Below are 16,534 nucleotides of genomic sequence, written 5' to 3'. Positions count from 1 at the left end.
TTTTTGAATATATGAACAATTAAATGAGTATAAATTTATAATTATGAATTATTATAGCTCATAAGAATGCAGGTGAATGAATGTATATAGTTTTATCAATATATACAGAATATAATTTTTTTGAGAAAGTATTATCTCCTTGAGCTTTCAAGAACTTCTCATTGGCTTGGCAATCTTCATCTAAATGGAATCAGATTCCAGTACTGATGCCATAATATTTTCTATATGTAATAATATTATGTCATCCTAATCACAGTTTCTTGCACTGCGAAGGTGAACCTCCTGTTAATTTAAGCGAAGCAGGATTTCTCACTTAGGTCTATCATAAATTTCAGCATATTATTGGTATTTTACATTAGCAGCCTTATGCCACTTTCTGGAAGTCTTGATCAGAGATTTGGGTTTGTTTCTTTAATTTTGATGAACTCACTCCTAAAGATATATAAGGCAGTATTTTTAATTTAACATGAATATTTCATACAGCATTATATGACCCTGCTTTATTGCTGTGCTGTGAACCCTCTGAAATTTGGTAGTATTTAACAGGTCATAGAATCGGAATATCAAGCTGCTTAATTATTTTCCTTCTTCAGCTACTCAGCAAAATACCAAATATCTAGCACCGCATAGCAGTACTCTGCAAAGGCATTTTAACCACAAGCATCTCTCCCTTACCAACACAGGACTATAGAACTATTTAATAACTTTTTTGCATCATGTTGTTTATATTTCACCACAGCAGAGAATTATGAATACTTTTGCACAAGTATTAGGGATATATTTCCATATATGGTTACTGAAACAAAAATTAATATGGCCAAAGTCCTCAGATGGTATGAAATTACACAACTCCATCAAATTCTTCAGATAAAAGACCTTTGTTGATCTCTAGCCCCCAAAAGGAGCCTTAATTTTTTTGTAGAGTTGATCAATCAACACCCATAATGTAGAGTCACTACTGGTAAGAGCTTGTCTTTGGGAAAATGTCGCCTACTGTGAAAACAATAGGATAAATATAAACCTTAATTTCTTTAGAAATTCTTATAAGGCAACTGGAATGTGGTTAAGAACTTCTACCATATACACATCTAAGCTGTGTCTATTAAAATATAACTTTACCAAAAAAAAGTGCAAGTGAAGGAATTTCCAACTGAACTATTGTAGCCTCTCTTTCTCTCTATGAAAATGTTTGTTATTTTGGTACCTTGATAATCCAGGAACTAGGAGCAACAACAAAGGACAATCTCTGTACAGGCAGGTCCTGCAGGATCATCTCCAAGAGAGTTCAGACAATCACATTGGGCCTGACATGATTCAGTTCTTGGGAAGGCTTTTATTTTATTTCACAAATGTGGGTATATGGAAAAATGCTTTAAAAATACGGATATTGTTAAAATGCTTGTCAACATGACATAATTCTGAAATTCCAGAAATAAGACTAAAAAAGTTTTAGACAAAATGTATTAGCCAAAGTTGAAAGGTGGAACCAACTATTCAGCACAAGATAGGAGGAAACTTTCTTTTTTTTTCCTGGTCCTCCCAACAAGACAAAGCATCGCCATGTGGAAACTCTTAGCAGTGGGGCCAGCAGAAGCACAAAGCACAAAGGTAGCAATGTGTTTGGGCCATATGCAGAATGAGTAATTTGTACTTCTGTCTGCTGAGAATGACACAAACTACAATTCTTATTCATACCATAATAGCTCTATTCAGAAAAGAAACTAAGTGTATCATAAACTCAGAATAAGAGATGCTTTTGTTTTAAAGAGCTTGCAACCTACCTCAAGACAAGTGAAACAAAGGGAGACCAACTAAAAAAATAGAAGTTATAGAGCACAGGGGGATGGGTATTACATGAAAACTCCACACACACATAAGTTTATAGATGCTGGCTATACGAACCATGGCCATAGACAAAGAGACAATAGCTAGCAGACTGGAAGAATGGAGGATGAAATAATGTGGGCTTTTGTTTCAATCAAGTTTTTGTTTCAATCGAGTTAGGCACAGTCATTGCAATGTCAAAGTTAAAAAAGAATGGGAGGAAAAAAAGGGTAAAAATTCTGTGGGGCATTACTGATAAACCAGAGAACAACCCTTCTCAGGAACAGGGAGAAAAAGGAGTCACTGTAGAATACCAAATTAGTTTAAGAATGAATGTCTGATCAGACCAAAACCAGAAAAGGAAAAGCTTGACTAGATTCTCACAAATACTACAAAAATGGTCTTGTAAACATATCTTTTTGTATTAGTGACATCTATTAGTGTTATTTGCTTTTTGTCTTAATATCTCTGCAAAATCTTCTTCATTTACTGAATGCAAGTGGCCTAAGCACTAGTGCAAATAAAAAGTCATGTACGTATATGCATACATCCACATACATATATATGCATTTTTGAAACAAAACAATTTGCAGGAACGTCACGAAAGAACATCTCTTTTGTGGCATCAGCCAAGTAGACCATGGACTGCAATTTCAAATACATTTGCTATGGCAAGTGGGCAAATGAATTCTCTGTATCTATGAACAAATCTGTCTGTGAATACATGAAAAACTACAAAAGAGGACACACTTATGAAGTAGATTATTCTCCATAAATGCTTCACCTGAAACTAGTCCAGTAATAAATTATAATGCACAAAATACCCAATCATATTATTTAGTGAAATTTCAATAAAAAGCATCTTAGCTTTAAAATAATTTAAATGTTAGCAAGAAAGAAACACTGTAGAAAATCGCCTAATGCTGATACCATCAATGGGAACGTCAGTACAAATACAGGTAAGACACATCTGTCTATATCTGAGCTAGGTGCCCTAGGACTCTTCTGTAGGAAATGGAGAGGAATAGACATCTCCACTAGGCAATTCATCTCATACTGAGGTAGACACTCCAAAAAGGTCAAATTAATCCTGTTCTGCAGATGCCTATTTATCTCCTTTACCACTATACTGTATGTACTACTAACTACTATAAACATAACCTAGACTAGCACCTTCCATGTAGATATCTACCCTGACAGCATCTGGAGTTGATAAGAAGACTCCCATCCCTGGTTGCTTGCCTGTATTTATGTCCTTTTTTTCCTAAAAGCAGTATGGTTACACACATTTCTATACAATGGAGATGAATAATGAGATAGTACATCTAAAATAATTTTGAAGCATAACTCTATAACACTAATTAAAGTCATCTGGGACTTCTCCAGCCAAAGCAAATACATATTCTGAGATGTTCTCCTGTGTAAGTTAGAAATGGGTCTTCTTTCTTCTACAACAAAGTCTTTTCTAACTCGCTGGGAAACTTTGGTTGCAAACTTTGATTGCAACCACAGGACTGAAAGAAAACCATCTTCCACAAAATAGACTTTCACTGAATCTATTTTCACAGCCCCTTTTATACACATTGAGGACCCAGTTCCACATGCACAAATCAATTTACTTCCTGAATTGGAAGTACTTCTCTGACATATAACACTACTCATGGACAGGAGTGTTTTAAGGACAAGTTACTCAGGTAATCTAATGGACATTAATTACTTTCAAAATAATGATGAATAAATATTTGCATATTATTTTCACACATTTCAAAGTGCTGAAAAGTAGTGAAAATCATCATCTGACAGCTAAAAGACAGTTAAAACATACAGTTTAATGGCAAAAATGTTAACTGCTCTCTGCCACTACATCCTGGCTTCTCCATACAGAGATGACGAAGGAGAGACATAAAAAAGAAATTTCTTTTCATTATTTCTACCCACTTCAGAACTAAACATGATGTAGAAAAGACAGAAAAAAAAAAGTTAACTAGGAAACAGAGTGACAAAAAAAAATACAGTATTAGTCTGTTAAAATAATATGACAATGTGAGATGCTTTACACAAATATATCAAAATCCTGCTGCAAATATTTAGCTATCTACACAGATAAGAAATATCCAAAATAATGAGACTGTGGACATTTATTTCCAGAATAAATTTTTTTTGGCTAGTTTTACCTGACAGAAGTTATGGTTGCATCAGAGTCTAAAAAACAAGGGTTTAAATGACTACACACTGCCAATACTGAACAAATCAGTGGGAGTTCTGATAAAAAATTGAAAATATGGGTCCAGAGACCAAAGTCTACACTGAGTTTTCAAATAACTTTCCGTATCTTCAGCAGCTGAGTACTACTAACTTAAATGGGAGCCTCTGAAAAAGAACTTTCGAAAAGACTGTGTAAAAATCAGCATATGGAGGAAAACTGGATATCTATATTATGTCTTATTATCTTTACATTATAGCTTTTCATAGGATTTTATATTTCATTATATAATGCAATGTAAATCACTATACTTACATCAGAATAAATCTGTGTTCCAATTACACGAGCATAGTGTGGATTTGCCTGCATACAGTTGCGAGGACAATAGACCCTGAAATATCAAACAGAAACCACACACAGTTAGGAAGAATGATACCAGAGTATTACCATATCTTATTAAACATCAGCATTATTGAGTATAACTCAATTTGATGACGCATACATATGGGTCTATACTGATACTAAAGGCTGTCAGTTTTTGAGGCTTTGACAATACGGGTGAAAGTATTGCTGATGTAAGTTGTGGTTCATAACAAAGTGCTTGAAAACATACTTGAACAGGTCTGGTCTTCTTCGCGTTGGATAAGCACATGGTGTTCTTGTTCAACATATGTGAGGCCAGTAGAAAAGCCAGTGAGAAGAGAGACTGTTCACTCATATTATTATCTGTTTCGACAGCACCCTATACAAACTGTACAGTTGAATACCTTCACAGGAGAGGCATATCTGAATGAGGACCTGCTATGATGCTGATGACCTGGTGATGCAAGCCAATTTGGCAACTTATAATGAGGGAGAGCGCTTGGCACCTGTGGCTAAAATGAAAAACTTTGGAAGGTAATGAGATTCCCAGCTGATTCTGAGATCAGAAAGCGACTGAAACAAAGACTGCCTTTATTCAGCTGCATTTTGTTAACCTTTGAGAAAATCTCTCTGTGATTCATGCCTGCTATAGCTCCAAAATGCACAGGAAAACCATGTGGGAAGCTAACAGTAGTATAGAAGGTGTCAAGCATCTTGTTTGGTAATTGTGATATGCTACAAAGAAGAAGTGCCAGTCAGCTCCAGGTCTACTCTGAGCTGTTTCATTTCAAAAAGGGGTCATGCCCTAATGGCTTTGGAGCCACCCTACACAGGGCAGCCCTGGGCAAGTGTTCTTCTCCGGGATGCTATCCATGCTCTAATAGATATTCAGCATGTCACACCACTTGGGCATGCTACAGTCTTACCAGGTGGGTAATTAAAACAGGCTGATGCAGCTAGGAAAGAGATTTTTGTGTGAAGGAAGCAAGATGTCAAAGAGGCCTTTTGAAGACCTGCTGATTTATGATTAGGGCATGAGAGGGAAAAATGAGGTTGCGCAGTCAATGCCATAGCTGATTACTACTTGTAACTCCTGAGATTACATTTTCAGAATTAAGAGCCTGCACAGAATCTTGAATGCATCACTGCTGTTGTGAAGTTCCTTAAGTTGATGCATCAGAATGAATCAGTCATTTTGAACCTTATGCTTATTTTTAAATTTTCTTAAAGACAGACCCTATTTTTCTCTTAATGAAGATAGTTTTAGTTTTTAATAATGAAGGAAAGAAGGAAGGATAGAACTATGAGACTGTACCCATCCATTCCTGCATTCCACTCCTTCACTTACTTCTCCACATCTTCCAGCTAGAAAGCCAGGAGTCATAGCCAAACACCAAACAAGTCCACGGACCCAAGTGCTACATGGAGAGATGTTTTCCTAGCAGTATTGGCTTTGTACTTGCTTCCTGCATTGGCTGTAGGATTGCTATGAAAGTAATCCTGTGGATATCTCCAGCTTAGCTTGCGGTAAATCATGCTACAGTGTATTTACCTTTGACTCATCTATGGTTTTAAGAACTGTTACCGATTTCCTTCCTCAAAATACTGTGGCACAGACTCCTTTTGAAGAGTTAAAACATAGGCTTCAAAAAAATAGCACATATATTTAAAGCTGTTAACTGATCTGCAGACCACACCTTACCAATAATACATATTTCAATTTTTTTGCAAATGTATTTGCTTGCTCTATCTTCCAAAATTCCCAAACAAGTTGATAACTTCTATGATAAATATCTGTATCATATCCTTTTATTGTATCTGCTTTACAGGCAAACAAAGTGAAATAAAGTGTATTTTGCCCAAGGTGCATAGATTTAATAGCGAACAATGAAAAAGAAAAATGCATTTCACTTTGCACTCTTTGGTCTAACCAACAACGATTTCACTAAGATTTGCCAAGGGACCAAAGACAGATCTTTATGGGTAAAAGAAAGTGAAATTCTCATAATGGAAAGGCCTGTAGATCATCTTTACCAACCTTAGACCAAAAACTAAAATACTGGTAAAACATTTCTGGCTTCACTTTTACAGCTACGGTTGTCACCTTTATCAATAACAACTATAGATAATCAGTAACTGACAGAAAATATGGCAGCACTTCAAATTAATAAGACTCAAAGAATTTTACCTTGGGCAGTGTGAGGCTGGTTTTTGAAATGGGCACAGCTGTTCCACTGTTGTTTCACAGGTGATAGCTTGAACTGAAGAAAGTAAAAGAGAAATGAATAAATGTGTGCTATTTAGAAAAAAACATAACCCAAAATAGTACTGAGTCTAAATGCTAACCTGTTACTTTAGAGACAGTGAAGGAGTTAGCAGACTGGTATTTTCTGAAAAAGACATAATAGAAATAGTCAGTAAATAACATCTCTCAATGATTGCTTCTCACTAGGAGAACTGTTATTAGAGAATCTAGAAAAAAAAAACTCAAGACATTGTCCCAAATCAATTTTTACTCACTGCACCCTCTCTCCCCCGTTGTGAATCTATTTATTGAAATGATACATTTACTTTGTACTCCCAGTGAATCTCTTTGAAAACCAGGAATGCATGTTAAACTCTTCCAGTAATTTAATTTGGTAAGATAATAAATATGCTAGGAACAAATTATGCAATCTATTTGTCCCTCAAAATGTAGCAACCAAAACCTGTGGTTGAGAATTGCTCAGAAGCGTCCATGTATCGGAAGAGATAATTTGCTTCCCCCCAAAGGTTTATTCCTACAAACAGCTCCAACACTGAAAAGAGTTTCTCCTGGCAGCCTTTTTCAAAAATTTCACTAAATGTTACTTTTGGACCTTGTGTCTATGTTAAATTATCACCAGTATCACTATAAACCCAGTATAAGATGTAACAGTCTGTTTTTCTCAGTAATTATATGGTACTCAGGTGTATCTGTTTCCTGTTGTTATATAAAGTCAGGTGTATGCATTCTGTTGTTACATTATAATTGATAAACACTTCTATTTTACTCCCCATTATCTCCTATTTTATTCCTTTTTTACTCCTCTCAACTCATTGGATATGCCTCTGATTCTAATGTCTTTCATCTATAACAAAGAAGCTGATGATGCTTTTAGCACCCATAAAGTTATTTATTATTTAAAAAAAACAAACAAACAAGGAAATTATTCCCAATTCACCTTTGGAGCAAATTACTCCTGTGTGCTCCATAGCACTGCAATTTGTATTCAATAACTGTTTGCTTGCACTGGTTTATTTAGTTGTATGGCCCTCCAATTTCACATTTGCTCATTGATTAGATTCCAATTTGCCTCCATGGAGTTAGCTCATACGTCTGTTGCCCTAGCATTGTCAAACACTGATGTGGGACACAGTCCACTGTATTCTGTTGTTGATTAGCTTGCTGAGATAAAACGTTAAAAATGGTATTCTATACTACAAAAATGCAACAGTTGAAAAAACATCTGTATTAGCAATCCTGATTATAAATCAAAGGAGTTGAAGATTAGGAAATTTGCTGTATGTTGCACTGACATTCCTTTTTCTGCCTTTCTGTTTTGCAATATGCACTAGACATGAGATCCACTTCATTTCATCTATTAATTCAATAGATGCGTAGTTGATGCAAGGCTCCATCTAGAGACACTGGTGAGAGTCAGGTAGCTGCAAGGTATCCCCAGCTTTATTGATGGACCTTTTGAAGGTTGAAACTTTGGTAAATCATCTTTATTTATTCCAAAGACTTTCATTTATAGACCGACTTATAAGTTGATGCCCAGTCACAGTATTTTGTAAATTCACTCTAAAAGGTGATGTCCTGAATACTATAGGACATTAATGAAAAATTATGTAATCTGTGCACACACATGGCGGCAGGAGTTTCCTCAAATATATTTGTAGATAGGAAGGTATAGATTTGGTCGTTTAACAGTCTTTTATCTATAAGGCATCTAAACTTTTTTTTACATCATCTGAATCACAAACCAAAACCAAAATGACCATTACTGTTCAGCAATGATACGATTATCCATGCCCACAGCAAACAAAACCAAGAGTTAACACCGCTCTGAGTTCCGATTCTCAGAGGATAGGTGCTAAACGCACTCTGTAGACTGGACGCTCATACAGTTTTGTCTCAGATGGCATAGAAACACAGATTTCAACTGATGGGAAACCAATTCCTTCTAGTTTGACAATTTTCTACAGTTTAACTACTCCTACACTTACAGGAAAGCTGGCTCCTAGTATGTTAGTATTGATATAAACAAGATTAACTTCTCTCTTTGTCTCAAAGCATTTTAAAAAGGGATATTTTTCTGTATCTTCATTTTTAGGGGGAGTAACTTAAAACACAGTCAGATCATCAAAAGACCCAAAGAAACAGATTGATATCAATGCCTTAAGTGCTACCCAGGTAGCCCAAATTATAGGCCACTGAATTTAGACTACCTGGTCAGTGTTTCTCTCTATCCTGGATTAGGTAAATTTGTTCAAAGGAGAAATTATGAAAGGTGTCATAGCATGTGGCATTTGTTTGCACAGCACAGAGGCAGAGCACAGGCCCTAACATTTACCCATCTCCTTACCCTCAGGTTCACACCTGAGCCAAATATATCACTCAGCAAAATTCTGTTTTCTTTCAGTTTGATATTACTCACACATTAACTATTACAAACATACTACTATTACACATACACTAACTATAGGCAGAAATAAGGACAGCAATGTACATCTCTGCAGAATACATTAAGATATAGTGAAGTGTAATTTGAAAATACTAATAATATCTTAGATTCAAACATATCAATGTTGTCCTGTCGTTGGGTAATTACGTATGGAAACGGCCAAGTATTCTCCACTTATATGTACTGTTTTTCTGGTTTTTCTTTTAGCTTGTCAACAAGTACTTGGACCTGTTTTCACATACCAGTCTTAGGGCAAGCACCTGAACAGTGTAGTCCACCTCCAAATGATGCTTCCACAGTATGAGATATTATTCCATCACTGGCCATTGTAGAAATTGTGCAAAATATTGGCACAAAATATCATATGTAAATTGTGGAATTGTGATGAAACCATCAAACATATAGGAAGAGGTGTATTTTCTACTTGATTCATGTTGTTCATATGCACAGTACAAGAGGGTCATCTCCAAACACAAACTTGAAAGATTATTGCTTTGTTATCTGTCACATATTACTGTGTCCATGGGCCGACCCTGGAAATATTACAAGCTTTGTCCAAAACATGTAAAACAATCTAGTTCAGTGCCAGTATGTACTAGTTTTCTACAATAAATATATACACTTACGAATGAATTAACTGAATACTCCAAATATTGAGATTATTTAACTATAAATACTAATTTTTCCCCAAGTGATTTTGTAAACTGTTTCACCTTTCACATCATTATTGCATCACCTTTCTGTGCACCATTAGACACTGGCTAAAGTTTCAGAATGGATACAATACCTGTATATCCACATGCCTTTTTATAGCATTTTCATACTCTTTATGACAAAAAGTATGAACAAAATGACAAAATGTTATTAATGTGATATATTTTGTATGCAATAAAAAGAAACAGGTGAAAAACTTTCCATACATTTTAATTTTAAGAAAACTTACCCAATTGACTGAATGCCATTTCTGTAAGACTTGATAAAGTAATTTTTCCTTCCTTGCCTAGTGACATCAACCCAACCACCTTCATTGTCTAGGATGCCATAATGTATGGCAGCTTTACAAATACTGGATTGCTGAAAAACAGAGCAGGAAAAGCAGTTCCATGTCAGACAAAGCCACTATTTCACCTTGTAATTTATTTCTGAAAAAATCGTGTTTTAATTACAATGTGTCAATAAAAACTTGGTAGATAGTCTGTTAAGTTTGATGTGGTCTATGTAGGTATTATTTTAAATGAAGAAAACACCACTTTGACTTCCTCAGAGATAAACTATACTCACTTACAATGTACTTGTTCACAGTAGCTGTTATTTCCTATACTGTTTTTCAGTTCTACAGAGTAAATTATATATTTTTCAGCTAGCATTAAGCTTACACAAGTCGGCCTGCCTTACTGAAACTATTTATATGAGTATACCCACAAATTGCTGTATTTCTCCTTAAGTTGCACTTTCACATATTTATACCCAAATATGTGGACACAAAAATTCTACTTCTGTGCATGTATAAGAAGTATGAAGTACATTTGGACAGTAGAGGCAGAATAGCACATGCAAACTTAGATCACCTGATGATATCTTAAACATTTGGTGTAGGCTTTTATTTTTGGTGAATATTGTTTTCTTCAAAATCCATTCTTAATACGATTTTAACTAGTATTCCAACAGAAAAGATGTTTCATTAAACAATCTACTGGTACAAAATCTAATTTTAAAAAGTTTACCATTTCATAATGTACACTTCCAATAACTTTGGCTTTGCTATCCAAACACCCAGCAGGACATTCATACCTAAGAATATAAAACACAACTTGGTCTTAAATCCTGGGATTACAAATAGGGAAAATATTCCAGCTCACATACAAATATAGCCTTTTATAATAATCTCAGAATGACAACTGTAAAATTTACCATACCTATTGCAAGTTGTTCCTTTGCACTGATCTCTTAGCCTTACTTCACATGAAACAATCTGAGCTAAAACAAGCAAAAAGCAATTTCACTGCAATGAATTTGATACTATATAATTCAAAATTGTTGACCACTTGCAAATCAGGTAAATTCCTTACACATTTGCTGTGTGCTTATTACTTCATTTTTCTCACTGTCATCGCTGCCTGTGGAGCCTGAAGGTGAATGAGTTCTTGGCCGGCTTTGTGCCGTTGCATCCTGGGCTTTGGATCGCTGCCGTTCAATCTCATTGGTTTCCTCTTCTGGTTCATGAGGAGAATAAGGCCGTTCTGAATCCTCTGTTTCAGAAAACGGGCAAAAAATAATCACTTAGGTAAAAAAAATGCAGTGTTTGTGGAATGTAAATCCCTTACCATGTTTTGGTAACATGGCTTTGTTCTCACAAAATGGTGGATGAACACAAGCAAGAAAGCAAGGAAAATTTTTCACTACTTAGTAAGATGAAGACTTCAAGCTTAACAATACATCTTAAGTATCTTTCTGATGCTCAGAAAAGGCAGAATTTTTCTAGCACAGGCAGCACAACTGAGGTGTGAAAGTGCTCTTAACAACCCTGTTTTAGTATCTTCTTTATGCCACCAGAAAACCAATAGAACAAAGGTGATATTTCTCTTGTGCATTGGAAAAGTTTTAGCAAGTTCATAGATAACTTGTCATTAAAGAAGACAATTTCATAAAAATGTACACTTGAAAATGAGGCCCTTCTATTCACACATAATGAAAATAATTTTGAAATGCCCATCACTGAATATACATTTCTTACTTAAGCAAGAACCACAAGCAAGGTATTTGGGCACACTGGTGCAGCTTTTATGGTCCGTATGAATAGATGAATAATAAAAAAGTTTCTAACAAAAATTGCTAAATTATTTGCACACGGAGTAAAACAAAAAGAAATAGCAGCTTCATAATATGCTGTGTTTCAATGCTATAAAATACGAATAGCATTTTGAAAATTGTAAGAAATTAATAATGATCATAGCTGACATTTTGTTTAATTACTAATGTCTTCTAGTTTTGTTCTTGATTTTTCTTATAGCAATGCACAGGGCTATGTCACTGTGATAACATCTCCCTATAAACAAATCACTGCATAGACTTCCACTATAATTACAAAAAGGCATACAAACAGCACACAGTGACATTCTGCATCTTTGTGTACTAAAAGCCCTCAATCAGCACTTAAATCAGCAGGATTTCAGTACACTCCACTCCCTCTGGTGAGGCTTGGCCTCACGTCTCATAAGGACATGACCTCACTCATCATAGTAAAGAAGGCCCCTACCAGGTCTTTGGGCACATGCATGATATATTCTATTCCACTATGTTAAAGCATAATGAGGAAAGAAAGCAAAAGAAAGTCCCATTTATAATTGTACTGTTGAAATAGTACATACCTCTGTAACAAAGATTTTCTCTGCAACCTCCTCCAAAACTAGGGGGACATGCAGAACAAGGGCGACCAGGTTTATAAGGAGCATGACCCCACCAGTTACCCCTTTCCACAAAAAAAAAAAAAAAAATTAGCAAAACACACCTTAATAAATGAACATGTTAACATTAAACAGCTTTTAATATATGGACAAATAAATGATGAAAACCAGCAAACGCTTAGACCATAACATTGTTTTGACATACCAAATGCACAGGAAGTAATTGAAAAGTTCATGAAGAAAAAACTGAAGTACTGCCATAAGCTGCTGTAAGATCTTTTTAGATTGGCATAGCACCAGAAGACTAAATTCCTCAATTACATGAGAACAGGCTCTGCGCTCCTAAATGGAATATTCTATAGAATTTGATCTTAACCATTGGCTTCATGGTATACATTCCTTAAAGTCACAATGGGGAGATACATTTATTTTTCAGACAAATATCACACTACAACAAAGATCTCTGATGATGTATGCTAAAACACAGGCCAGAAAACTGAAGATCTAGAAAATCACAAGAGTATTTGTACAGCCAAAGGCTGCCTTGGGAACAATGCTCTACTTTGTAATAGTGGAAAAAATAGAAAACCCAGACTGATTTCCTTTCAGATTATTTCCTGGATTATTATAAAGTATCTTGCCCACTCAAGATATTATTCGGTGTCAGCCTACTTACTTAGGAGAATAATTGCATACAAGATACACTGCTTTTGGCCAAATCTGTCCCCAGATGTTCATGTTATGACACAAATTAATTGCACAACCGATTCTGCTACTTGTAGCCCAGACAACCTATGGAAAAGGCAAGAGAAAGGCATGTGAAAAACAAAGGTGATTAGCATAAAATCAAAACTGTCTCCAAACTTCAATGTATAAAACTCAAATCACAAAAGTGATGTTATATTCCGCTCCATTATAAATAGATTGAAGCGACCTCATTAAAGGCCTTTCAGTTATATCCTTATTAGAAAGAAAAGGTTTACCTTGATACGAAAGATATGGCTCTCATTTTATATAAATGGTCTAAGCATGCATTTGAAAGTGTAGCAAAATATTTACAAAATATGATCTGAAGAAGTGATTCTTGGAATTACAATTAATAGATAATCGTGAGTTAGAAGAAATTAGGTTCCTGTGCCCTGGAGTTCTCAGCACAACCTAAGGACCCAGAGGGGTTTAGATTGGTTAGACTGAGAGAATAAATATTTGTCAGCATTGAAAGGAGGTAACATAAATGATAGAACTATTCACAAAAAAACTCATACAGCAAAGAGACTTAAGTCATGGTTTTTAAATTAACAGGCTTTCACATCATTGCAATATAAGGGGGCTGTGCTCCTTTATTCATCTGTTGAAACCATATTCATTGCAGATCTCAAAATAATCTGAACGACAAAGGCTGGTGCTAAACTTGTATTATTTCAAGATAAGCCAACTGTGTAGTTCCAAAAGGATTTTGGAGTTGAAAGAGAGAGGTACTGTGAAGAATTAGTACCACAAGGAACTAAATATATGTATTGTAGATCTTGCATATAATGGATAAGTGTAATTATAGGTATTTTTACAGAAATGGTAAATAAGAATGTGGAGGTAATTATGTCTTAAAATTACATACAATTGCAAATTGTGGTAGTAAACAAACAAAATAAATGCTTAAAAACTAATCATTTTGAAGTTTTCTAATATTATATTGAATATTACATGTGGATTTTAGTATAATCTGAGGATCACATATTTCCCATTCACTGAAAACATGACTGGAAAAATTCAGGCTAGATACACATACTTCAGAAGTACCAAATAAATCAGTTCTTATTCAATTTCAAAATCTTGCTGAAGTTAAAGCAACATTAAAAACTGTTGTTTGATCTGAGGAATTCACCTAAGAAAACCTATTTTTTTAAAATGTGCTGTTTCTTCAGCATATTACAGAAAGGATTCCCAGCATACCAGCGCAGAGACTAGATTATACAAGGTGCACTGGGCAATAACACTCAGTACTGGGTTTTGTGAGTTTTTTCTTAATCCTGTTAAGGAAGTGATATTTATGAGGATGAAATCTAAAGATTTGTATGACAACCCTACTCTGTCACCAATACCCAATGTTTGTAACTATAGAGTCTAATAACTAATAAGAAGTCCCTTTTGTGCTTTAGTGCTGTGGTATATACTGCAAGATTAACACATTCTATGTGTCATACAGCAAGCTAACTGGAGGTCATGACCACTCTTTTCCATAGCTGACAAAACCCAAGCCCACCTACATACCTGTGTGTAATGTGTACAAACAGGACCAGAGCATTTGTAAGGACAATACGGGTTGCATTCATGAGGATGGGGATACGTGAAATCTCTCACTTCATCATACCATGCTTGGACATGGAATGTTGGAGGTCGGTACCTATGAAAGCCAGTAGCAGTCTATTAGATCATTCAAAAGTTGTAGCTTCTATCATTCTACCTTTAAGCAAATTTTGTTAGATTTGTTAAAAAAAGCATATATAGTATAAAACAGTATCTTAAACTACCTTCCCCAGTGTGCCCCCAAATTCTGCCCAATTGATGGAAGAAGGCTTGCAGGCCCATGCTCCCATAGACAGGTTTCGGCCCACGACTCTGCAGATCTCTCCAGTTCTGTGTCCCATGTCTGAAATTTGAAAGAAAAGAAAGGGACATCTTCTTCTAAATACTTGGTTAGTATCTCTTGGGGGGGGGGGGGGGGGGGAGGGAGGGGGGGGAAGAAGATTGTCAATTTTTAAAGCTTCTATTACTGGGGCAGAAGACTGAAGAAAAAACCAAGACTTGACAATTGTATGCCCCATTTGTGTTACATACAAAAAAAAAAATTTTTTCACCAAGAGAAAAACAAAGTTTTAACCCCTGCACAGCATTCTCTTTAAAAGCACGTGCAGCCACGCTGCAGTGAATAAAAGACAAATATGAAACTGAAAGGCTTAGTTCAACTTTCCAAGCTAAATTAAGTGCATTTTCTGTCTTGTGAGATTTCTTTTTAGTAATAGGCACTTTTCTTAGCCAAAAGGGTATTATCCAACACACTTTCAACATAAGGCTTTATTTCCTCTAAACCAATAGTTTATTTGAAATGAAAGTGCTTTTCTCTCCCTTTTCTATAATCAGCTTTTGTTGAAATAATACACAGTGCAAACACAAAATATGAAAACTAGAGTAAGGTTGTCATTCATTGGTTTTTATGGCTACATTGGCAAAAAAGAAGGCATTCGTGTTAGTAAGAGGTATGCTTAGGACAAGTTAAAGAAAAAGATTATGAATTATTGTTTATTTTGTATTTTTTTTATATTCTTTTACCCTTATTTATTATTCTTTAAGGGACATGGAAGAATAGGCTTGTAGCTGAAAGGCAAATGCAAGTTTCTTTCTTTCAAAAGCATACTAAAACCTAGTCTTCTTGAAAGAAACTATACCATACTGTGCATGCATAGTTTTTACTGCATTAAGCTGGGGTTTGCTCAAAGTGGTCCCTCTTCTGCAAAGTATCCATACTGTTGCTTGACTTTTTAAATCTCCTGATAGTTGCAGAAGAAGTGTCCAGATATTCTGACTCTCTGATACCAACACTCAGATTAGGAAACTGAAATATTTCCAGGAAGGAAACACAATTCTTGACAGAAGCACAATTATTTCATCATAAGTTCAGACTAGGTTTCTTAGAGTGAGACTGTGTTATCTAAATAACAGTAATTAAGTATCTCCAAACCCAAATTCCCATGCAGACACTGGAGATCATGTCTACAAATTTTTGGCACAGATTAAAGTTAAAGAACTCCTTAACATAGCCAAAGAATACAGAAATATAAGACAAATTCCATGTGCTAGAATTTATTTTTCTATTGATTTTGACATGCAGTTTTCACCTTATTAATCAGATTACTCATTAAAAACAAGTATGTCCTTGGTTATGCAAGACCATGATTATGTAAAGACTTTAATATCACCCAGTTTAACCCTAGAATATCTGTTCTTGGTTCTTTTCTTCAGAAGTCTCTAATGCA

General features: G+C 35.3%; 1 protein-coding gene across 2 annotated transcripts in view; it reads right to left on the bottom strand.

Moving 5' to 3' along the window:
* CRISPLD1 (cysteine rich secretory protein LCCL domain containing 1) overlaps window positions 1–16,534 on the bottom strand; it is a 41,289-nt gene that overhangs the window by 3,974 nt on the left and 20,781 nt on the right. For both annotated transcript variants that reach the window (XM_075705282.1, XM_075705281.1), the window contains exons 2-12: window positions 15,032–15,150; window positions 14,772–14,904; window positions 13,180–13,295; window positions 12,468–12,568; window positions 11,169–11,348; window positions 11,016–11,076; window positions 10,824–10,890; window positions 10,043–10,173; window positions 6,737–6,780; window positions 6,579–6,651; window positions 4,343–4,418 (exon numbers count right to left, since the gene is read on the bottom strand). In XM_075705282.1, the coding sequence (XP_075561397.1) occupies window positions 4,343–4,418; window positions 6,579–6,651; window positions 6,737–6,780; window positions 10,043–10,173; window positions 10,824–10,890; window positions 11,016–11,076; window positions 11,169–11,348; window positions 12,468–12,568; window positions 13,180–13,295; window positions 14,772–14,904; window positions 15,032–15,150 (1,101 nt within the window). The remainder of the gene's footprint in view (window positions 1–4,342; window positions 4,419–6,578; window positions 6,652–6,736; window positions 6,781–10,042; window positions 10,174–10,823; window positions 10,891–11,015; window positions 11,077–11,168; window positions 11,349–12,467; window positions 12,569–13,179; window positions 13,296–14,771; window positions 14,905–15,031; window positions 15,151–16,534) is intronic.

The sequence above is a fragment of the Pelecanus crispus genome, chromosome 2 (genome assembly GCF_030463565.1).
Source record: "Pelecanus crispus isolate bPelCri1 chromosome 2, bPelCri1.pri, whole genome shotgun sequence".
NCBI classification, from domain to species: Eukaryota; Metazoa; Chordata; class Aves; order Pelecaniformes; family Pelecanidae; genus Pelecanus; species Pelecanus crispus.
This window is presented reverse-complemented; position numbering and strand designations above follow the sequence as displayed.